Source organism: Marmota monax, unplaced genomic scaffold (assembly GCF_021218885.2).
Source record: "Marmota monax isolate L192 unplaced genomic scaffold, Marmota_monax_Labrador192_F-V1.1 WCK01_AAM20220418_F8-fsc00174, whole genome shotgun sequence".
In the NCBI taxonomy this organism is placed as follows: Eukaryota; Metazoa; Chordata; class Mammalia; order Rodentia; family Sciuridae; genus Marmota; species Marmota monax.
The window spans coordinates 3095593-3120784 of record NW_026694860.1 but is presented as its reverse complement, the minus strand read 5'-3'; the positions used below and the strand labels follow the sequence as shown (position 1 = coordinate 3120784).

General features: G+C 35.0%; 1 protein-coding gene across 5 annotated transcripts in view; it reads left to right on the top strand.

The window, feature by feature from the left end:
- The window catches only part of Ros1 (ROS proto-oncogene 1, receptor tyrosine kinase), a 130695-nt gene that overhangs the window by 65277 nt on the left and 40226 nt on the right, over positions 1–25192 (top strand). For 3 of the 5 annotated variants that reach the window (XM_046426421.2, XM_046426422.2, XM_046426426.2), the window contains exons 22-29: positions 1904–2166; positions 4341–4404; positions 4695–4897; positions 6869–7071; positions 7932–8218; positions 10890–11069; positions 22897–23099; positions 24420–24564. In XM_046426421.2, coding sequence (XP_046282377.1) covers positions 1904–2166; positions 4341–4404; positions 4695–4897; positions 6869–7071; positions 7932–8218; positions 10890–11069; positions 22897–23099; positions 24420–24564 — 1548 coding nt within the window. The remainder of the gene's footprint in view (positions 1–1903; positions 2167–4340; positions 4405–4694; positions 4898–6868; positions 7072–7931; positions 8219–10889; positions 11070–22896; positions 23100–24419; positions 24565–25192) is intronic. The other 2 variants (XM_046426423.2, XM_046426424.2) reach the window with 1 other exon arrangement.

The following is a 25192-nucleotide window of genomic DNA, read 5'->3' as shown; positions in this document are numbered from 1 at the left end:
TGTAGTGATGCACAAGATGCAAAACCACAAATTGTTTCAGGCAATTTATGAAAATTTTCCTTAGGAAAATGAACATTTAAAAGCAGAGAAAATTTCTTGGAAGGCAGGTGTTCGTAAACATGGTAACTCAGAATGTTTTATGGGTGAATAACTTATGCCTAAATATTATGTTTTTTTGTCTTTTGCAAATGTATCCAAAAGAATACTAGCCATATCTTTGCATGTATATATACCACTTTAAAGTGTATAAAGCAATTCATATGTATCATTCCTTTATTAAAAGTTTATTATATAACCATTATGTGTCAGAAAGATCATTTCATCTGATCCTCACACAGCTCTAAGGTGCATAGGACAGGTGTTATAGATTATTCTATAATCTATATGAAATGGAAGCCTAGTAATTGCCCATGGGAGGGGCTGGGACCTAATTCAGAATTTATATTCCAGTTTCAGCAAGTCTCCATTCAATCACTTTTGCAAATGTTGGCAAATAATAACTTCATATTAATTTAATTTACATATACTTCCTAACCTAGGACCTGGCAGGTGGCAAGAGTTCAATAAACATAGATATCCATTAACCATTGCATTTTTTTTACTGTTGCAATTCGTTCAACAATATTTATCCATGAGTCTCAGAACAGAAACATAGTGCACCTTGGACTCTTCTTTTCTTGGGATATCAAATTTGGTGGCACTGTTCTGTGGAAATGAACTTCATTGCGTCCATCAAGGGATCCCATAGTGGGACAGGCTCAACATCTGCTGGATGTTGGGGGTAATAAAAAAGAAGATAGGGTTTGGTTCTCACCTTCAGGATATTTACAGTGTAGCAACACATTATTCAAATTGACCAACCGTTATTAAGGACTTAGTTGTGTCAGTCCTACATCAGATTGGTGGAGAGTTAACAAGGAATAAGAAAAGATGCTTTCTATGACAGAGCTCATAAGATGGTGTAGAGATAAACACATGCACTGCTAGCATAATAGCAACAGGACAGTGAAAACTGAGTAGAAATGTTGTAAGTGAGTAGATGACATTGTGAAACCTTCATGCATTTCAAGCTGCCTCAGATATTTTTAGAAGAGGTAGAAGGACAAGGACTGATATGACCATGGAAGGTCTTTGGGTATCAGAAACTTTAGCTGGGTTCTGAGAGATGGAGAAAGAAGAGGCCCCCCCATATGAGAAACACAGTATGGCTGGGGTTGATGGTGTTAGTGGTGAAAATTAAGGAGCAATGCCATTGGAATGGGGGCAGGTGTGGAAACTCGTGGAGGAGTCTTGAGAAAGAAGGGGATGTCTATGGTAGAAGGACTTAGAAATCAGGCAGAGGAATTTCTCTTGATTAAAGAACTAAGAGATTGAACTGCTTGGTTTGCTTCTAGCAAACAGGTCATATCCTTGGGATGTTATCAGCTTTCTCCAAAACTTTCTGCCTCCTAGGGAGTTTAGGGTGAGAGGATCCCTAATATGCTGTATTTTATACCCTGAGCTGGCTGAAGCCTGTTTAAAGTTACTGTCTCCCTTTCTGACTTTTCTACCTCCAGCTAAATTGCTCTATGAGGATGAGAGTGAGTGTTGTATTTTGTAAGGAGAACCAGTAATTTTCGATCTATACAGGGCACAGATGAGAAAAAATGGGCTTAAGTGGTAGTAGGAGGGATTTTGAGTTGGACACAGGAAACCTTTCCTGTTAGTAAGACTTGCTGAAACATCAGGATATATTCCTGAAGAAATCTATGGAATTTTCTCTCCTGAAGATCTTTAAGAATGAGAGACATGTACCTCAACTGCCTGAGAAGAGAAATACTTACTGCTAAGATATACATACTCTGATTACGAGTGGTTAAAGGCTTATATTCTTTTCTGCCCTATCTATGCCTCTGTTTTTCAGTTCCATCAGCACCAGAGAACCCCAGAATATTTACATTACCAAGTGGAAAACACCTCAATAAGAATGAAGTTGTGATAGAATTTAGGTGGAATAAACCTAAGCATGAAAATGGTGTGTTAACAAGATTTGAAATTTTTTATCATATATCCAACCAAAGTGACTTGAACGATACATTTAAACAATGGATTGCCGTCAACTTAATTCCTTCAGTGATGTCCTTTCGACTGGAGGGCATGAGTCCTGGGTATATTGTTGCCTTCCAGGTACGAGAGAGAAAACTAAAATATGGGAGTCTTACCTAGTGCCAAAGAGGGTTAATTAAAGGTCTAAGTTGAGAATTCCTACTCTGTAATAACTTGAAGTGCACTGTGATCAGAGGGGTCAAGTGGGCAGCAAAAATGTACAGGAAGGAGAAAACAGCTTGGGTAAAGAACATCTCAGCAACTTTCTGGCATTAAGGGTACTTTTCAGATTCAGAATAAAGCAATATTTGTCAATGTCTTCATCATAGGTCAGGCACCATGATTGTATTCTTATATTCTTAATCTCATTTGATCTCATTCTTGAAGAAAAACCCTGTGAGTGTCAATTATCAAAGTTGTATGACTAGGAGGTGATATACCATAATTCAACTCCTAGACTCCTTTATAACCACATCAAAACACCCCTGTGAACCGTCTAGGTGCCCTGACTTGGTAAATGTCAATAAAAATAAAAGCCGAGGTTCTGCATAGTTATATCTCACAGTTACCACTTGTCTATTGACAGAGCAGAAGGAGAACATCAGTTAAGAAAAAAAATCTATTGTCATTGCATTTTGCTAATTTAAATATTTAATATGAAATAACTTTTCACTTACAGTAGGAGTCTTGATGATTTTCATATCTTCATCAATTACTATGCTTGTGACAATTATACATATTTAGAGTTAATTTCCATTTCTTTTTTTGGAGAAATGATATTTTCAAGATTTGAGTTTCCTATGGATCTTTTTTCTTTTGGTAAAATTCTAATTTAATAATTATTTTGATAATTAAGCTTACATATACTAATCAAAAAGATTAGAGATAATATATATTATTTAATTTATTCCAGTTAAATAAATATTCTGGCTAAGTATGTATGTCTATATGTAGACAGTTTCAAATTTCAGTCACCATAAAATGTGCAAAGTGATATGTATGAATGGATATGAATGAATTTTATATAACACTGTTCTGTATAAAAAGACTGCTATATACAAATGTACCATTATAAATCATACAGATGTTAATATGCAGAGCATAATAAAGTGTATTTAATGCTAGACTATAATAAAGGCAATCCAAAGTTCTGTTGATTGAGATAGCACATATACAAGTTTTGAAAATGGTAATGCTTTGTTACTCAATAAAAATTTGACTGTTAGGATGTGGAGTGAAACAACGGAAAGAAAATTATGCAAACTTTGGATGATTTGGTTGTTGTGCCTCTTTCTACATTTGTCATTATTAGATGAATTACTTTAATTATAATCCAGGTCCAGTTTTTACTCCTAGTAGTTGTGAGGATCAAAAGAGATAATAGCTGGGCATGGTGGTGCATGCCTATTATCCCAGCGGCTGGGGAGGCTGAGGCAGGAGGATCACAAGTTCAAAGCCAGTATCAGCAACTTAGTGGGGCCCTAAGCAACTCAGTGAGACCCTGTCTCTAAATAAAAAATATAAAAAAGGGGTGAAGATGTTCTCCTGGGTTCAATTCCTGGTATTTCCCATCCCCCTCAAAAGAGATAATATATGTGAAAATGGTTTGAAATGCATTATTTTTTAATATAAGTTTAATTGTTTTCTTTTATAAATGTCCTTTTAAAAATATAGTAAATTTAGTTATATGATACTTTTAGCTATTGAATTTAAGATAAGTAGAAATTTATCATAATTTGTATAGTTTTATTTCTGTTGTGTTCTATGTAATCTAATCTTGGAATTAGCTGAAGATCTCTTAGTTATCTTATAAAGTCCAAATGACAAGTAAAGATGGTACATATTCAAGGTGTATAATGTGATGATTTGATATGTGTCTATGTTGGGTAATGACCATCAGAATCATATTGATCTACACATCTATCACCACTCATGCTATACATTAAATTCACAGATGTTTTCAGAAATTAGTTTTTATTTTTCTTTCTTTGCAATAGAAATTATGCTATTTTTTTAACTTTTCTATACCCCCAAACAAAACAAGACAAAAAACTAAGAAATAAAAAACCCAGCAACGTAAGTATGGGACAATATATTTATTTATTGCCATATACTTAGGCTTAAGCAGCTATTTGAAATTATCGTGTATCAGGAGTGAAAATAAGACATTCAATAATTTGTCAGTCTCAGAAGTTATTTATTCCCACAGACAATACTATTGAATGTATCCATTTGTTTCCTTTTCTTTCCTTTAGGTTCGAGTTTTTACATCTAAAGGACCTGGACCATTTTCTGACATAGTAAAGTCTTATACATCAGGTATTTGTTATCTAAATCTGTGTAACAATTTAAAAGCACCCTTACCCCCATGGATGTCTTTAGAGATATGAACAGCAACTCTGAAGTTGAGGTGAAATAAAATAATCAATTTTTCTCATCACCAAAATATTTTTGAAGAATCTAGGGTTAGAAGGCTTAAAAGTCTTCATTGAAACTATTAGATGAACCCAAAAGAGGCCAGTGGATTTAAAAACTGCCCCATACTTGCTCAAGAGACTTTGCTAATCTGATTTTCTCATACATGATATCTATTTGTTTTTCATTTTCAGAAATCAACCCATTTCCTTACCTCATAACTCTTCTTGGCAACAAGATAGTGCTTTTAGATATGGATCAAAATCAAGTTGTGTGGACATTTTCAGCAGAAGGAAACATCAGTGCCGTAGGCTACACAGCCGATAATGAGATGGGTTATTATGTTCAAGGAGACTCACTCTTCCTCCTGAATTTGCAGAATCGTTCCAGCTCTGAAGTACATTGCTCTGTAATTCTTTTGAAATGAAGGAAGTGGACTATTTACATATCATATTACCTTATAATTAAAATAAATGGCCAGTGGTTGAGCTACTAGGATTAGAGTGACTGAAAAGGACAGATACTGTGTAATTATTTAGCTACAAAGACTATAGATTTGGGCAAATGTCATTCAGGATTAATTTTTGGTTACTGTGTTTGGGGTGTTGTTTTAGAATCTGAGGATAGAGAAGTGTGTTCGCTTTCTGTTATGGGAACAAATACTTGAGATAATCAACTTATAAAGTCAAAAGACCTATTTTAGCTCACGTTTTGGAGATTTCAGTCCATGGTCATTTGCCCTCTCCACAAGATCCCCCTCCAAACCCCCGCTTTTGGACCTGTGGTGAGGCAGCACGTCATGTTGGAGTGTATGTGGTAGATCAAAGTCAGCTCACCTCCTGGCCAAAAGAGAGAATGAGGAAGAGACTAGGGTCCCACAATCCCTTTTGAGAGCATGCTCTCCCAGTGACCTAAAGACCTGCGACTAGTCCCCCTTTCTTTCATAAAGATTCCATTAGTTCCCAATGGCACTGTGAATTGGGACCAAGACTTTAATGCATGGGTTTTTGGGTGACATTCCAGATCCAAACTATGGGGAGGGATTAAAAAAATTACAGGCTTTGCTCCTAACAAAACTGGTCTAGTATTAGTCTGACATCAGGAAGCCATTGCTTCACAGTAATTAAGAGGGCAAGTTTTGGGATCTGACTAGCTGGAATTTATTTCTGGCTCCATTCTGTGACTAACAACAAGTTATTTAACTTCTGTGATTAAATAGTGCTTCATCATAGGGTTCCCATGAAGATTAAATGAGAGAATCTATTAAAACACAGCACAATGCCTGGAATGTGGTAGGCATTCACTAAATAATTAGCTAATATAGAAATCAGACTAGTGTAATTGGTAGGTTGTGATCAGAATATAGAAGAATCACAGAAACGAGCGTCAATCCAGGCTGAGGTGGTGGTGGTGTGGGTAGAATGGAAAAACATGTTGGGCACAAGGAAGATGAGCCAAGGGAAGGTAGAGAAAAGCAGAGAGAGAAGCAAGTGCCAAGGCATTCCAAAGAGTATGCTCAGGAGCTACATTTGTAGGTAGGGGGAACATGCAGAAGGAACATGCAGGTAGGGGGTGAAAGTGGAGGGAAAGTAAACAGGCGGCAAAGCTGGAGAGGTAGGCAGGATCCCAAGCATTATGAACCTCCTTTAACATGCTAAAGAGTCTGGTATCAAGCTGGCAGCCAGCAACAAGCCATCAAAGAAATTTCATGGGTCATTAACTTGGACAAGTTATATTTTAGAAAGACCTCTTTGTCAGCAGTGTATGCCATGACTTGGAGAGGTGAAACTGAGACAATTAGGAACAAATCTCAGAAATCCAGGCAGGAAATATTGGGCTTGAGTTAGCCAGGCAGTGAAGTGAGAAAGGTGGAGACACATTGGGAGATATTTAAAGTAAGATTAGTTCACTGTGTATAGATTTGTGAGGAAAAAAAAAGTGAAGGGGAACCACGTTTGTCCTATTTGTTTCCTCGGGTGAATATTGGAAATCCATAAACATATAAAGTGCAAGAGAAAAGGAGATTTTGGGGTATGGCAATAAATTCTGTTTTATGGGGTCATCCATGTAGAGGTGTTCAGTAGGTAGTTTGATATTTGAATTGGTAAGGGATCTTGGCTGAAAATGCGAATTTTTAGCTCTGGTCTATGGATAGTAGTTGAAGTCAAGATCATTGAAATTACCTAGGAAAAATACACAAAATAAGAGGATGGCTCATGTTACAATACTACACAATCCAGAATTATTGAGGCTTTGGATTACAAAGGAGGAGTGCAGTAAATAAGTGATATGGATAATTACAGAAAAGTCTTCACATTAAAAAAAATTAATAATATCTTTTTGGCTGTGTTCTTTACCTAACTTTAAGCTTTTCCGAGATGCACTGGTTTCTGATATCACAATTATCACAATTGACTGGATTTCAAGACATCTCTACTTTGTGAAAGAATCACAAGATGGAATCCAAATATTTGATGTGGATCTTGAACACAAGGTGAAGTATCCCAGGGAGCTGAAGATGTGCAAAAGGAATTCAACAATAATTTCTTTTTCTGTATCTCCTCTTTTAAGGTATGTTATCTTTTTCTGTTGTGATGAAACCAATGTCAACATATTTAATGTAATGTTTTTTGGCTTAATATTAGAAAACGAGATGTTTAGCATTCTTGGTTCATTACATTAACTTAGAGTCCATAATTTTACATATGAGCTCATAACCACAAATACGTAATTTTAATCCATACAGAAAATTTGACTAACCTAAAGTTAGGCTAATTACCAGGAGGAAACCAGTAGTAGAGTTTTGTACTAATGGATCTAATAATATCATAAGTTGGTAAGGACACAAAGAGGACTGAGACAGTGACAGATGATCAGGAACAGGTGTACAACAGGTGTCGCATAGCAAAAGCTACCCTGGGCTCAGCCATCTTGGCTTAATTAATGTCTTCATCAAATGAATTTTAAGGTCTCTATTCAGCGACTGAATAGCAATTTTCCAGGTTGGAAAGGCATATTTTTATTTGTGCCCTTAAAAGTTTAGGCTATTCTCAAATTAGATTGTTCACTAGGATACTAGTATTAAGAATAGGAACAAATGAAGAAAATAATGGAGATGGGTATAATGAAAAATTAGAAAATTTACAGCCATTAATGGCATGTAAGTCACTTGGACTATAAGCACCTAAGTTAATTATGCACCAAGGCTTTAGTTGTAAATATACTTGTTGAAAAATCATTGGAAAATGGTATGAGTTGGACTTCTTGTGTCTTCCCCAGCTCATAACATTATTAGACTCTTGGACATGCTCTCTCCTAAGGCTGCATTTGTCCTCCAATTATACAAATGATTGATCTTCATTAGAAACTACTATTTGAAATTATATACTTTGCTCATTAACTTGGAGGGACTTTTTTTTCCCCCCCTGTAGTCGCTTGTATTGGACAGAAGTTTCCGATTTGGGCTCTCAGATGTTCTACTACAGTATTATCAATCACACCTTGCACCGCATTCTGCAACCCACAGCCACAAACAAACAAAATGGAAGAAGTCAATGTTCCTGTAATGTGACTGAATTTGAGTTAAGTGGAGTGATGACTATTGATACCTCTGAACTAGAGAAGCCACAAATATACTTTGCTAAAGGGCAAGAGATCTGGGCCATGGATCTGGAAGGATGTCAGTGTTGGAGAATTGTCATGGTGCCTGCCATGCTTGGTAATATACTGACGTGTGCACATAGATCTTCACCAGTAGCAGGAACTCTTCCTGTCCCATTAAGAAGAGCTTGCATTCCACATATACTTAAAGGAATATGCTTATGGTATTTGCTCTGGATTATGCCAACTGTTGTAGAATTCAAATCAAGTTGTATACAGGGAAATTGTATGTAGGCATTCACATAATTTTCTAAATCAGTGTTTTAAAAAGATCTGTAATTAACAATAGACTTAAAATTTAACAAACTTAACTATATATTCTAAACATGCTACTAAATGCATGCCCCATTTAATCTTCTAATTCTTAGGTGAGGTAGGAACTGGTATCTTCATTTTACAGATGAGAAAACTTAGGCTGAGAAAGGAAGTTCCAGGGTCACAGTTAATAGAGAAGTCAAAACAGGGCCAACTACAATAGCCATGGTCTTACCAGCACCCTACTCTATTTCCTCTTTGACTCCACTTTCAGTTGAGTCGGTCAATATGCGGCATCTATCTGTTGAAATTCAGACTTACAGAGGAAATGTTTGAAAGTCTAAAATGATTTGGGAAGTCTCCTAATTAGGAGTAACTCCATCAGAAAAAATAGACTCTAGCCCATATGCTGTTAACAGTCTTCTCTTCATTGTCCAATATAGAAATCACAGGTGACATGTGATGATTTAAATTTAAATGAATTAAAATTTAAGATATTAAGCATTTACTCCCTTAGTTCTACTACCCACATTTCAAGTGCTTCAAAAGCCAGAAATGGTTAGTGGCCACTGTACTGGACAATGTGGGCATAAAACCTTTCCATTGTCACTGAAAAGTTCTCTCGGGTAATGCTGGAATATAAAGTTAAAAGTTTTGACATTAAAAACGTGTGTGTGTGGTGGGGATTGTTATTGTACATTTGGTTTTATAGACATGTCTCCCAGAGTCTTTTAGAAACAATTCTATATACTCTCAGTAGGATTAAAAGTAGAGATGATGTTTTGAATTTCTCTTCTTGTTTCTGCTTTTTGTGACAGACTCTTTCTTTGATCAAAGGAATTATACTACTTTGAGCACTTTTTTTCCCACACCTCTACCTTGGCCTTACATGTCCGTAGTTTAGCAAGTCTACTTTTAGCAAAAATAATACCAAATTAGTTTAGAGAAAACCCTCCCCTGGATATCTGATCAAGTTCTTCATCCCTACTCTTGATACATAGGCTCTGGCTGATCTTTAGCAAGAATCCTGTTAAACTAGTGTATCAAGAATCTTCTTACCCTTGATGTCTCCTCAGTAATTTTCCTCCCACTAACTCCCTAGTTCTAGTTGGCTATAAATCCCTACCTATCTTTGTTGTATTGCAACATCTGTCTTCCCTATTACAATATTGTGCTAGTCTTAAAAATGTATTTCTTATTTTAACAAGTGTCAGAAAAATCTTTTCTCTAAAATCAGATACACAAGGATTATCCAGTAAGCCCTTATATAAAGAACAGTCTTTCATAAATTCATGATTAGAATTCATAATCCTAAAATCAGAAAATTAGATGCCTTTAAAGATTATTTAGCTGTCATGTTGAAAGAAAGCCCCTCTATAAAAATAACCTTTATTGAACACAGGTTTATAAAAAAATTACTACTTTATAAGAAAATCGATTTTGGAACAATTCTGAAATTAGATTTTTTTCCTGATATTTAGCCAAAACCTTTTCTCCATTTCTTCACTGATTTTAATCTATAAATTTATAAAAAATAAATTAGTCACTTTTTACTTGATTGCCATTTAACTATGTAGAGATGGTGTCATAGTCCATTCTAAACATTTTCTTTAGAAGAAAAATGTATATCTATATGTATATCTATAACTACTCTTCAGTGACGTAGCTTCTAGGACTTTCTTTGCCTTAGTTATCTTCCTGTTGTTTAACTCCAGTTAATTAAATGTCACCCCGTAATAATATGTTGTCCTTTTAACATGTCCCGATCAGTGCAGGGGGACTCTGACTTCCTATGTCTTCTTATTGAAGATAAAAGTAGCATCAAATCTTTGAGTTTTCTAATGTTTAAAAAACTGATAGTTTTTTTTCACATAAACTGTTAGTAAACCAGGTCTCTTTTATTTGTTAATTTATAGGGTTTATTTTAAACTTGAATTTAGGATTTTATGTTTGTTTCTACTACATTTCAATTCATTTCCTGATTCTGTTGTGATACTTTAGAATTTCAAGGTAGTAACTGAACCTACTGGTGACAGTGATAATTGTGTATTATCTGAAAATATCTTTAATATGTTTATCATGCATTCATTCCAAACTATGGATAAAAAACATTGAGTAAAGCACTGAGCCTTGGGCCTATTACTGTTACAGATTGCTATTGTTCGACTTGGAGTAGCATAAATGGTTTTAAATCCTGGCTCTGACCTTAATTAACTATGGCTCTGAGTATATTATTTAAGTCCTACAAATCTCAGTATACATTTTCACAAAATGAAGCTGATAATAATAGCATTTACCTAATTTATTGACTTTATGTGAAGCTAAAATGAGAGAATACGTCATTTAGCCAAGTAGTATAAAAGTATTTTTTTTAATATTGAGAAATAGAAAGACTCAAAACTTAGCACTTACAGGAAAAGTTTAGAGTAGAAAACTAAAGAAATGTATGATTTGTTCTTTATGTTTTTATTCAGCAGAAAAGACACTGGCTAGCCTAACTGTGGGTGGGAAATTTATATATTGGATCATCACAACAAAAGAAAACACCCAGATTTATCAAGCAAAGAAAAGAACTGGGGCCATCCTCTCCCAGGTGGAGGCCCGATGGAGTAAATGTATCTTGGCTTACAGTTCAGTTATGCAGCCTTTTCCAGGTAAGAAAGTCACAATCAGCTTGTCTCCTCCTCTAGGGCTGTCCTTCTAGTCACTTTGTTATACTCTCAACTGTGTTCCAAACCAATAAATCTTTAGGTTTGCCCTGGTCACAAATTACCTCTGTGTGTTTTCACAGCTTGGGTTGCAGAGTCAACTTTAGATGTGGGAAACCTCTGACCTGAATTGTCTCTATTTTTTTCTCTTTTCAATCACCAAATTTCTCTTATTTCTGTCTTTTTTCTACTTTACTGATATTTTCGGCTTCTCAGTGGTGTGTAAAAGCATTTCATAAAGTCCCAGTTATTTTTCAAGGTAAAGTGCTATATTTGTTGCAGTATGATGTAGTATGCATTATATATTGAAGTGTTATGTGCTAATATGTTGGGGTAATATATAGTGCCATTTAATATGTGTAAATTGGTGTTGCCATTTTTACTTAAGTCTCTCTCTCTCTCTCTCTCTCCCCCCCTCCCCTTTTTCTTTCTCTCCTTTTCTGTTCTGCTAGGAATTAAATCCAGGGCCTCATGCATGCTAGGCAAGTGCTCTACCACTGAGCTGTAGCCCCAACTTTTTATCTTTTTTTTTAAAGGTGTCACTGATGAAATTTTTAGTGTTGTTCCTCTAGTCCTACTTTTCCCATGACCTCTTTGAATTTATGGAATTATTTATAGGAATGTATGTATCATATTAAAGCAGAACTAAATATTTTATATTGGGAGTAAAAGTAAACTTTTAAAAAGCTGAAAACCAACAAACAGAAACAAAAACTGCATTGCATCATCTCCAGTGACATTCAAATCTCAAGCAGTTTGAGTTTTTTTTTTTTTTTAATCAAATTCTCCTTGCCATTAAGGTTCAGGTGTCTTCCTCAATTAAGCATAAATCTCTCTTAGAGAGTAACAAAAATGAATGAAATAACCTTCCTGTGCTTAAATATATTGTTTTAAAATATGTAAGTTGAAAAAATGTAAGAATTAATAAATAGGTTTACTTCATATTTTGGTGAAATAATTCACTTTTTACTATAAGAATACTAAGAGATTTAAAATGTTTATGGGACTTATGGTTTCTGACCCAGCATTTTAGAAGCTTGAAAGGTACCATTCTTCCTTAATTGTGAGTAAAAGACTCCCACCTTAGAATTCCATTGATCTCATCTGTCTGGATAAAACTACAATCAATAGTACTTCCTATTCCATTCTACCTTATACTGGTGAAAAGGGAAGCTGAAAGCCATTTCAACCAGTTTCAGTAAGTAAAAAGCAAATGGAAGACTCAACTCTTTTTAGATCTATAAGAAAAATGAGGTCGCAGCCCCACAAACTGGAAAGAAAGATGGTAAAAGTAGAGAATTGCAATTTACTGGAGGAAAAATCCTTAAGAAAAAAACCTTGTGGGAACTGGTGCCAAGGGTAAGGACTTCTGAACTAGAACTGATGAATTGCTAGATACTTCATGGATTACTCTGAGAGTTAAAAAAACTCTAGGGGCATGTAGTTGGGGAAGCTCCCACACTTATTCTGAGTTTTCTCTCTAGGAACTTGACCTGGTTCTCACAGTGAAGATCTTAGCACATCTCCTTGTGTTGCCAGCAGGAGGAAGGGAAAAGGAATTGTTTCAGAATACACTAGAGCATTCTATTCTTCTTAACAAGCTTGGCTCTTAAGAGAAACTATTTAGCCACAGTCTAACATTCTGGGTTTTTATCAGAATATAATTTACCTTGGAAAATGGAAGTACTCAATTCAGCCCACTTTAGCCATGCAATTTCATTTAAGAGTATGGACTAAGAAGAACTTGTAAAGCCCACAGTCCAGAGGCACCAAAGTCTGAAACCTAATCTAGGACAATGAAAAGCCTTCTCTACTTCCTCAAAATCACATTACTAAAAGTCTACTTATAGCAATTTATTTTACACAGTACATCAAGTCTTACTATCAAGAAAAAAAAATTAAAAGGCATAAAATACAGATTGAAGATACAGTGAGAGTCAGAATGATACTCAGATGGCAGGGATGTTGGAATTATCAGACTGTGAATTTTAAAAGCTATAATTAAAATGCTAACAGTTTTAATGAACAAAATAGTCAGTTACAAGAGCAGATGATCATTGTAAACAAAAAGATGGAAATTCTAAGAAAAAAAGAAAAGAAATGCCAGGAGATAAAAAAATAAAAATACTGTAACAGAGTGAAGAATGCCTTTGAAGGGCTTATTAATAGACTGGACAGGGTGCTGAGGAAAGAAACTCTGAGCTTGAAGCGTTCTCAATAGAAACCCCCAAAACAGAGCCGTTCAAGAGGGCAGATTAGAGGAAGACTGCATTTCCAGTTGCTCTGTGGTTTGAATTCAAGCAGTGGGAATATTGTTTCTCATCAAGGTGGGTGAAAGAGGGAATTCACTGAAATTCAATATCAGACAAGATTTAGAGACTCACAAATTCAGATGCATTACATGAAGAACAAGAAAGCCTACATCGGAGAGAACCAATTGTGGCAGCAGAGGCAATGCTGGTTCACCGCAGAGGGGAGGAGCAATATAAACAGAGAGAAACACAATAGATAAATCGAGCACAGAAAAACACGTAGATCAGAAAATCAGCCTGCACTTAGCTGATCCAGAGGCCGCATGGTTAAGTGTTTGTGAAGTTCTCTGTGTTTCTTAACTGGAAAGTGGAGAGCTGAGGCAGGAGCATCTTGAGGAGGCTACACTGCAGCTTGCTGCTGCAGAAACCTGGGAGATCCTAGCAAACATACTGTCCTGAGAAGCTCCTATGATGGGGCCTAGGGTCTGCTTAGCAGAACATGATTAAAACAGGGACAGAGATTGTACTTGGGGTGGGGGTGAGAATTCAAGACAGAAAAATAGAGGGGAATACAACCTGCTTTCCTTTGAGTCTGGTGGCTATTATGACCAGCTGAAGAGGATCTAGAAACTGAACAGGCCAGTGTGAACACACTCCTGGTGTAAGCCTGAGAAAGTTGTGTTCATGGGCGCAGGGTGTGTAAGACCTGTGGAGAGTTGTCTCCCCTGCCCTGTGAGTAGAATTCTTGGATGTTCCTGAGATTTAGACTCTGAGCAGGGATCTTCATCTCCTTTTCCTTAGGGATGTGTTGATATAGTCTCTCCAGAACAGGTATCACTCAACAAAGTCCCTAAGGCCTGAGTTGAGGTAAGCCTCAGCCACCAGAATTCCTATCTTAGAACTCCCCAGCAATCCCACCCGGGGAGTCCATTTAGGTTCTTGACAAAACTCCAATCAATAGTACTTCCCATTCCACTCTTACTCTGGTGAGAAGGGGGAGTTGAAAGCTATTTCAACCAATTTCAGTTTTAGGCTCCTTCAACCGGCAACACAAAGAGGAAGAAATCAACAGTCTCTACCCCTTGTGCTTCCCCTTCCTTAGTGCATAACCCAAGAAGAAATGGAAAGAAGGACAATTGGGTACAAGCAGTGACCATCCATCCTTGTTAACAATTATGACCACCTCAGTGAAGACATTTCTTTCATTTTTCTTTAAGAATATTTTTTCTTTTCTTTTTCCTACTGTTGCTCGTGTGTGTGTGTGTGTGTGTGTGTGTGTGTGTGTGTTGCTGTGCTGCTTGGTTTGTGGATATATATATATACACATAAAAATACGTATATGGAGATATATATATATATATATATATATCTCCATATACGTATTTTTAAATTTTTTCCTCATTTTTAGCATTTTTAAAATATTATTTTTCCTTGTCTTTTGAGGATTATGGCTTTTTGTTTTCTTACTTATTTTTGTTTTGCTTTGTTTTTGTTTGTCTCTCTTTCTCTCTGTTCTTCTCTTGCTGACAGTAAAATTCTCCTATTTTTGCTTCCTCTTTCTTTTTACTTTGTTCTATTTTTCCTCTTCCTTCTAATTTATGTCCACCACTTGCTACATCACTTCTGTATTCTCTCTGTTTACATTTGAACATTCTGAACTTTCTTTTACCTTCCCATAACATTTTCTTTTCTTTTAATGAACAGTATTTTTACCATCTTTTAGAACTATTTGATTTATATAACTCCTGCCCCCACCATTCATGTGGATGCATTTATTAGTACTATGCATCACATAGTTGACACTTGTTGTTTACTTTAAGGCGAGATTATTTCATAGCTATTTATCATTTTTGCTATTGGCAATTGCTGACCTTACCATTTCTGTTTCTGTGGTAATTAATGTTATAGATGTAGGCACAGGACATTTTTACTTGTTTGCTTTGGTTGTTGCTATTGTTTGTTTTCCCCTGTATCTTGAAGTTCTGGGAATCTACAGAGACACTACAAGTTCACAGAGTAGAAACTCTACTGCTGAAATAAACTCAGCCAAGTGACAATGCACCTTACCCCACAAACAAATTAACCACACTCAGACTTCACTGATAATTTAATACAAAGAATAAACAAGACAAAAAACCCAGACTAACAATCAGGCCCCAAGTAGGTTCTACTTGTGGCCATTCAATCCTATAGCAAAAACAGAATTAACAAAAAGATTTGGATGACACATGTATGAGGGGTTTTAATCTAGATCATTTTAGAATACTTTGGCAAAAGAAGATTATGTCCTAAAAAAGCACACACACAAGAGTGAAAGAGAACGCCATCTCAACAGATACCTAAAACCCAATACAGGAATACAAGAAAGATGAAAAAACAAGGTAGCATGACACCTCCCAAAGTTCATAATTCACCAACAATTGACTCCAAAGATATTGAAGTGGATGAAATATCAGATAATTAATTCAGATGAATTATTATAAAAATGATCAGTGATTTCCAAGAGCACACAGAGAACAACTGAATGAATTAAGGAGTCAGTTCAGGATATAAAAGATAAATTCAATAAGGAGATAGAGATATTTAAAAAGAACCAAACAGAGAGACTTTGGAGATGAAAGGCATAATAAATCAAATTAAGTGTTCAGTTGAAAGTCTCTCTAGTAGACTAGACCATGCTGAAGACACAAGTTCTTGGAGCAGGTCTTGAACATTCAGACAGTACAAAAGAAAAGAAAATAAGTAACAATACCAGAATACACAAGACATCTGGAAACAAGAAACCAAATTTTAAGAACCATTGGAATTGAAGAGTGTGATGCAGGCTAATGGCAGAGATAATCTCTTCAGGGAAATAATAAAATTTCTAAACCTTGGTAATGAAGTGGACATTCAGATACAAGATGCATTTAGAATTCCAAATAAACAACAACAACAAAAACAAACAAACAAACAAAAAACACTCCACAACATATTATAACTAAAATGCCTCACAAACAGACAAGGATAGAATTTTAAAAAGCCTCAAGAGAAAAATGTCAGTTCACTTTTAGAAACAAGACAATCAAAATCACTTTTGATTTCTCAGCACAAACTCTAAAATCTAGTAGGATAGGAATAATGTGTTCCAAGCCCCCAAAGAACTCAACATTGTTATAACCATCAAAGCTATCCTTCAAAATCAAAGATGGAATAAAAACCTTCCAAGATAAACAGAAACTAAAAGAATGAATGACTCCTAACCAGCACTACAGAAAATAACATAAATACTTCGCACAGAAGGAAAAAACAACAAACAACCAAACCCAGAACTCACAAATCAACATATCTCATTTGAAGAGTAACTAGGAAAATGAGAAACAGGACCAATTTAAACATTATAAATAAATAAAAATTGCAGAAATTAATACATATTTCTCTATATGAACCTTGAATGTAAATGCTTTTACCTCTCTAATTAAAAGACAGGATGGCAGAATGGATTTTAAAAAGGAAGATCTCACCATATGTTGTTTGCAACACTGAGAGCGCCACAGGCTGAAAATGAAAAGATGGAAATTAACATATCATGTGAATAGAGTCCCAAAATAAGCAGGAACAGTTACTCACAAATCTAGCAACACATACTTCAAGCCAAAATTAATTAGAAGAGAAAAAGAAGGTCACTTTATACTGGTGGAGAGAACAATCTAGTAAAAAGATATAAAGATAGTAACTATTTATGCCCCACACTTTGGTACGCTTGAATATACAAAACACACACTATTTGTATTATAGACTCAAATAGACCCCAGTACAATAGTATGGGTAATGTTAGCACACTTCTCTCATGAATAGATAGGTCTTTCAGACATAAACTCAGTAAACACTCTTCAGATCTCTCTCTCTCTCTCTCTCTCTCTCTCTCTCTCTATATATATATATATATATATAAATCAATTTGGCTTAATAGACATTTATAGAACATTTCATCCCCAAACAGCCAAATACACATTCTTTTCAGCTACTCGTGGAACTTTCTCCAAAACAGACCATATTTTAGGCCACAAAGCAACTCTTAACAAATAAAAAAATTGATATCATACCCTGTATCTTATCTGATCATAATGGAATAAAAATAGAAATCAACACACACACACACACACACACACACACAAAGTACAGAAACTGTATAAACACATGGATATTAACCAATGCATTTCTGAATAATGAATGATGAATAGATCAGTTTTCTAAGAAAACATAACAATCCTTAATGTATATATGTCAAAAATCCATGTGACAAAAACTGATAGAATCACAAAGGAAGATAGATGACCTAATATTACAGTTGCAGACATCAGTCTTCATCTATTAGAAATGAATGGATCTAGGAAGAAAATCAGCAAGTATAGATTTAAATATAGCAACACTATCAATTAATTGGATATAATGGACATTTATTGACTACATTCAACAGCAGCAGAATATACATTCTTCTCAAACTCACATTCAATATTCATCAAGATCAAACACACTCTCGGCTATAAAACATACTTTTGACAAATTTAAAAGAACAGAAATCACACAATATCTATTCTCACACTATAAGGGAATTAAACTAGAAATCAATAACAGAGTGATGGTTGGAGATTAAAAAATGCATTTCTAAATAATGTACAAGCCAAAGAAGAAATCTCAAGGGAAATGCTGAAATGTTTTCAACTAAATGAAAATAAAAACACAACCTACACAAAATTTGTGAGAATCAGGAAAAAGCTGTGCTTAGTGGAAAATTTGTAGGATCAAATGTCTATTTTAGAGAAGAAAAGAGATTTGGAAAAACAATAGCTTTCCAACTTAATAAACTAAGAAGAGAAAATTTAATCCAAAATAAGTAGGAGAAACAAAATAAAAAGAATTAGAGCAGAAAACAAGAAATAAATACAAGAAATCCATTAAATCAAAAGTCAATTTTTCAGGAAAATAAAATGATTGATAAACCTCTAACCAGGCTAAGAAAAAGAGAGGACCCAAATTACTAATATCAGAAATAAATGAGGGAGGGAACATTATTATAGATCCTTTTAATGCTAAAAGGATAACCAAGGAATATTATGAAGGACTATGCCCACAAATTTAATAACCTAGATGAAATGGACCAATTCCTTTAAAGACACAATCTGTTGAAACACACAGGAATAAACAGACAATTTGAATAGGATTATATCTCTTAAAGAGGTTGAATCAATAATAACTGAAAACAGAAGCACCAGACCCAGTTAGTTTCAATAGTGAATTCTACCAAACATTTAAGAAAGAAGATAAAAAAATAAAATAAAATACAAAAATAAAAGAAAAAGAAGTTAAACCATTCCCCACTATTTATTTCAAAAGATAGAAATGGAGAATTCTTTCATGTATATTATAGAATGAGTTTATTGTATGAAGTCAGCATTACCCTCACACTAAAACCAGACAAAAGAAAACTTCAGATAAATATCTCTCTTGAATATTAATGGAAAATCCTCAAAAAAGTGTTAGAAAATTAACTCTAATGATATATAAAACAAACATATGACACGAATAGGATTTATCCCATTTATTCAAATCTGATATTTGAAAATCCCCTCTTGCTCCTTCTTTTCAACCCAGCATGCAATAAAACAAGAAAACAAAATAAAAACCAAACTGATTAGAGAGGAAAAGATAATTCTGACAAGATCACCTATGCAGAAAATCTGAAAGATTTGGTTAAAAAAAAAGTTTCAAGAATTAGTATGTGATTTTATGAAGTTTGCAGGACATTATATGAAAATATAAGTTTTGTTTTCCTCTGCAGCAAACAAGTTAAATTTGAAATTAAAAGCATTACTATTTACATTAACATACCCCAAAATGAAATACTTGGGTAAAAATCTAACAAAATATATATAAGAGATACATGAAGAAAACTATTAAACTTTGATAAAAGTAATCAAAGGAGGATTAAAGAAATGTTAGAGATATTCTTTGTTCATGTCCTGCAAGACTCAATGTTGTCAAGATGGCACATCTTCCAATTTGGTCCATAGATTCAATGCAATCCCATTAAAATTCCATCCATTTATTTTGTGGATAGATAAACTGAATCTAAAGCTTATTTGGTATGGTAAAAGACCTGGACTAGCAACAATAATGAAGGGGAAGAACATAGTTGAAAGACTGACACTACTCAACTTCAAGTCTTTCTATAAAGCTAAAGTAATCAAGACACTGTGGTATTGGTGCAAGAATAGGCAAATAAATCAGGAACAGAGAACCCAGATAATAGACACACATAAATATGATCAAGTGATTTTTGACAAGAGGCAGAAGCAATGCAGTGGAGAACTGATGGTCTTTTAAACAAACTGCTTGAACAACTGGATTTCCACAAGCAAAAAGATGACTGTGGACATAAACTTTATACCCTTCATGAAAATTAACTCAGAATAGATCATAGGCCTTAAGGTAAAATATTTAGAGCTAAAAAGAAATGAGCTATGAAGTTATGAAAAGACATGAAGAAAAGCTATATACATAGAAATGAAAGAAGTCAATCTGGAAAGCTGCATAGTGTATGATTACAACTGTATGTTTTTACTGGAAAAGTAAAAACTATAGCAACAGTAATAACATCAGTGCTGGCTAGGGGTGAGGGAGGAAGAGATAGACAGTACAGAGGATTTTTAGGACAATAAAACTACTATCTACCCATGGTATCTCTAATGGGGGAGGCTGTGCATGTGTGGGGACATATACTGGGAAATCTTTGTACTTTCCTTGCAATCATACAGTGAACCTAAAACTGCACTCAATAATAAAGTCTATTTTAAAAAGTACATGTGATATCTGTTTGAAGTTGAATAACACGTGCCACACACACACACACACACACACACACACACACCTACACTTAAACAGTCTTAAATGTAACATGAATTTTTATTACTAGGACTCATTAAAATAAGATTAATATAATGATGTATTATTTTCTTTGGAAAAAAAAAGCATCAACTTTGTTTTGCTACTTTCCTGGTACATAATTAAGGGTACTTTATCTCCATCTGCTGGAAATTTTAAGCAATTACCAGTTCCTTTGCTCCTTTTGAGCTTGAGGCATTTCATATCTTCAAAATGTATGGGATTAAAAAAGCAGAAGAGCAGGTGCGGTGGTGCATGCCTATAATCCCAGTGTCTCAGGAGACTGAGACAGGAGGATTTGAGTTCAAAGCCAGCCTTAGCTATGGTGTGGTGCTTAGCAACTCAGTGAGACCCTATCTCTAAATAAAATACAAAATAGGGCTGGGGATGTGGTTCAGTGGTTGAGCGTCCCTGAATTCAATCCCTGTTACAAAGAAAATGAACAGGAATTACTTGTTTTCTGGTCCTGAATGACATTTAAAACACTTCAGTATGTACCACCATGTTTTAAAACAAAAATTTTTAAATGACAAAAATAGCCATCACCTTTGAAACATTATTACTCTGGTGGCTAACATGAATATCCCATTCCCCGATTAGACCAGAAATCAGCACAAATGAATAAGTACTATTGTATAAATATTAATTGAATTGGATAATGGATCATTTTGTAACTTTTATAAAGTTATCTTTCTTTGAATCCCCATGCCTTCCAATTGTTCTCAAAGTTAAGTTCACAGATTTCTTACATATCCCCTATTCCTGGAAATTTTTGAGATAGTTTTAACTTTACACACTCTTTTCTGCATTTTGGGAGTTGTATTTGAAATCCCCAGATCAGGCTAGCATTAGTTCCTCTGGTTTTTAATAGCTTATGATGAAGATAATAATAACTACCATTTATTAAAAATCCCCACAATGTTTAGAGATAAAGCAATATATAAGTATCTATGGAGTAGATAATCACCCATTTACAGAATAGCTAGAGTAACCTTCCCAAGGTCAAAAAGTTAGGAAGTGAAGGAGCAGTCTTGATCAAGTTATTGGCACTTAAACACTCCCCTCACCCCCCTCATTTTCTTATTGAATGTAAAGGATGCATTTTATATTTTGATAACACAAATTCATAGATATTGACAGCATTTATTAAGTACCCAATATATGCCAAGCACCATCCTGGGGACAAAGATAAATTACATACAATTTTAGTCCAAGAAACATCACATTCTAGTGGTCAAGAAATAAAACACCAAAAGGAAAAGCAAAACAAAGCAAATGTGGCTAGTTCTATGGTGGAAGAATATAAGGGGTGTGGTGGGAACAGAAGAGAGAGACTCTCAACTGAATGAGGGTACAGACAGGGCTTCCCAGGAGAGATGAGAGATGATGTAGGAACTGAGCCCAAAGTAAGGGTTCCTAGTTGGGGAAGTTCCTTCCAAACTGAGGAGACAGCCAATATGAAGGACTCTCTGGGTGGAAGTTCATCACTGATCCATACTATTTATAATGTGATTGGGTTGAAGAATGACTTTGCATAATCAGATATAGGGTAGAACAGAGGCCAGGAGCCAGATTACAAAGTGCCATGGATCATTAGTCAAACAGTTAGCTAACTCTTTATATAAAATCTTATTTGGAGTTATTTGCATTTGTGTTGTCTTTATCACACTGTATTTTTAGGTGGCATTTTATGTCTTAATCAAAATTTACATATTAATCAAAGTGGCTGGATTAGAAGCTGCATTCAGCTGCAAGTTATGGAAACATGATTTTTTTTTTTTTTTGGTGGTGCTGGGGATTGAACCCAGGGCTTTGTGCATGTGAGGCAAGCACTCTACCAACTGAATTATATTCCCAGCTGGAAACATGATATTTTTAGGCTTCTACTGAGTTTGCAATGGAGTTGTGCCACACTGCACTGGTCAAGAGCATATCATTCCCATTCCCACTGTAGTCTCCATGAATGGTGCTTCCCAGAGTTATTCAGGGTATAGCATGTTTGGTTGTATGTGGTGTTCAGGCAGCAATGCTATCAAGCACCTGGACTTCTGTCTTTCCACAGATTTCTTTAGCATGAATTTTAGTCAGTTCTTACAAAATAGCTGTTGCTCCTCTAGGTATCATATCTGCATCCTGGTCAGGGAGAAGGTGAAGGGCAGGGGCATGTAACAGCATGCCTACTCTTTATTGTGACGGAGATAACTGCTGCTCTGGATGACCGATAGAGCAGACGCCCATCTTCCATCTGAAGGGTTAGAGTGTGCCAGATCTTGCCCAGGCTGCTACTGAGATTCAGAAACTGAGTTTTCCCTCTGGGCATGCCACCTTAAACAACTTTATATGGGTGAGTTTCAAGAAAAGGAGGATGATATTGGGTAGAATCTAGCAGTGTCTGCCATACACAGTATTGAGATGGAGCCTTTTTTGTTTCTTCAAAGAGAACATTATTTCCAAAGCATTTTCATGCTTATCCTTCCTAACAAAAGTTATGTATATTCTACAAATTTATTTCTAACCTTTGATATTACCCTTAATGCTAAATAAGACTGCTGTTTCTCTTCTACGTATATCTCATCTTTGTTTTCTTTTTATTTTAGATAAAGCATTTCTGTCTATAGCTTCAGATATTTCAGGACCAACTATACTTAATGCCACTAACACCAGTCTCACAATCAGATTACCTCCAGCCAAGACAAATCTTACTTGGTATGGCATCACCAGTCCTACACCAACATACCTGGTTTACTATACAGAAGTTAATGGCAGGAAAAACAGCTCTGACCTGGTGTATAAAATGCTGGTAAGATTAGAGCTAATGGCTTCGGGCTTTGCACAAGATGCCTTTTTAAAATTTAAAACTATTAGCTATAGTGAAGCATTTCCCATATACAACTTCTTACTGTCGATGATTCATCAAAACAATGTATTGTCTGGGAATAAGTTAGGTTACTTGGAAATGTGTTAATTCTGGCCAGTTGATGGATTGTCATAGTAATAGTTTCCTGAGTGTCCTGAAAAATGGGGTTTGCTCCCTCCCTGATTATTCACCCCCAAAGAGTGACAGAGACTTGATTTTGTGGTCTACACAGTAGATTGAAGATTGAGGAGTAACAAATGAATTGGACAGAAAGAATATTGCCATATATGCTTCTTTTCCATAGCATTTATCTAATATAAACTTGTACTTAATATTTATGTCTATATATCCTACATATTATGAAATGCAGTGATCTGAGGAATTATGTCTGTTTTTAAATTGCCATTGTATCCTTAGCAGTTGCATAAGAGTTGGCACTGTGCAGGCATTTGGTAAATATTTCTTGAATGAATGAATTGATAGGCAATATTTATTCCATAATTGGCATTAGTGTTTCAATAGTTCTAGTGATGACATTATACATACCCAATATGTATAATTGCTTCGTGCTTGGCTTGGTTTAACCAGTTCAAGAGGTCAAAGTGATCCTCTTCTATTGGATATTCAAAACTGTCTGCTCTGCCATTCATACACGATTCTTTGTTACTTTTTTTGTTTTGTGTTCTAATCTTTTTTTTTTTTTTTACACATTTTAAAAAGTTGTTTCAGAAAGAGATTGAATTATTTGGCTGATCAAAATTGGGCTTTGAACAGATTTCCGTTATTGGAGTTAGTCTTATTGTCTTCACTTTGACTAAGATGGGTTCTCAATCTTGGCTTTACCTCACACAATTCTATCAGGATATCTGTGGGTGAAACACAGATGTAGTATTTTCTTAAAATTTTTTAGATGATTCCAAAGCATAATCAAAATTGAGAATCATTAAGGGATGTCTTTTTACCCTCTTAAAATTTATTTTTAAGAATGATTAGATTACTGTATTCACTTTTATTCCTCCTGCTGAATTTCTAATGTCATACTTATGAAATAGTTTCCTATGTGAAATGAGTTGTTTCACAAAATGACAATCACTGGCATTTATTTGTGGAGATATTAACTCAGGTCTTTGTAGATTGGGATGTGGCATTATCATGAACAATCCAGAATTAAAAATAAATCAGCTTTTTTATCTTTGTGTAAATAATTTCTGCTTGTTTATATAAAATATAAGAATCAGATATTGATTTTTGAATTAATTTCAGGAGTCTCAGGAGAATATAGCTGTTATTGAAAATTTACAACCATTTTCAACATATACGATACATACAGCTGTAAGGAATTATTATTTGGATCCTTTGGAACATTTACCTCTGGGGAAAAAAATTTCAGGAAAAACTAAAAGTGGAGGTGAGTGTGGGTTTCTATAGGTGAGTAGTGAACTTGGTGTGGGTTTCTAGAGTGAAATTTTATGATGTGTATGTTTATGTTTTTCTTGATCTAAATGCTAACCAATAATTATTATGTGAGCCTTTTTAAGTTTAATAAGGAAAATGAATTTGTAGAAAATGTTTTGATAACTTGGACCTTATTTTAACCACTGAAGAAGATGATAACCCATCAAAATGGAAAGCAGTCAGGAGGTGAAACATCAAAATCAATAGTGCTCCACAAAGAAACTCATTCTTTGGTCTCACCACACAGTGTCGCTCTCTTTCCATGTATTCATAGCTCTCTGTACACATGAGACAGGAAAACCAAGACTTCTTTTCAATGTGTATTGCACTGAGCCCACTGAGATTTAAAGTCACATAACATCTCTACCTTAAAGACAAAAAGTCTATAATCCAAAAAAGTGTTCTAAGAGGTGATGATCATTTTTTTTCAGATATTCTGATGATTTTCACAAAAGTCATCCAAATTGGGTAATTCATGAAGGGTCCTATCCTTGAGCTGGAGTCAGGTAAAGTTGTAGTCATTGGGAGAAAGAGGCAAGAGGCTTTTAGGCAGCCTGCTAGCTTACCATTATGTAATAGAC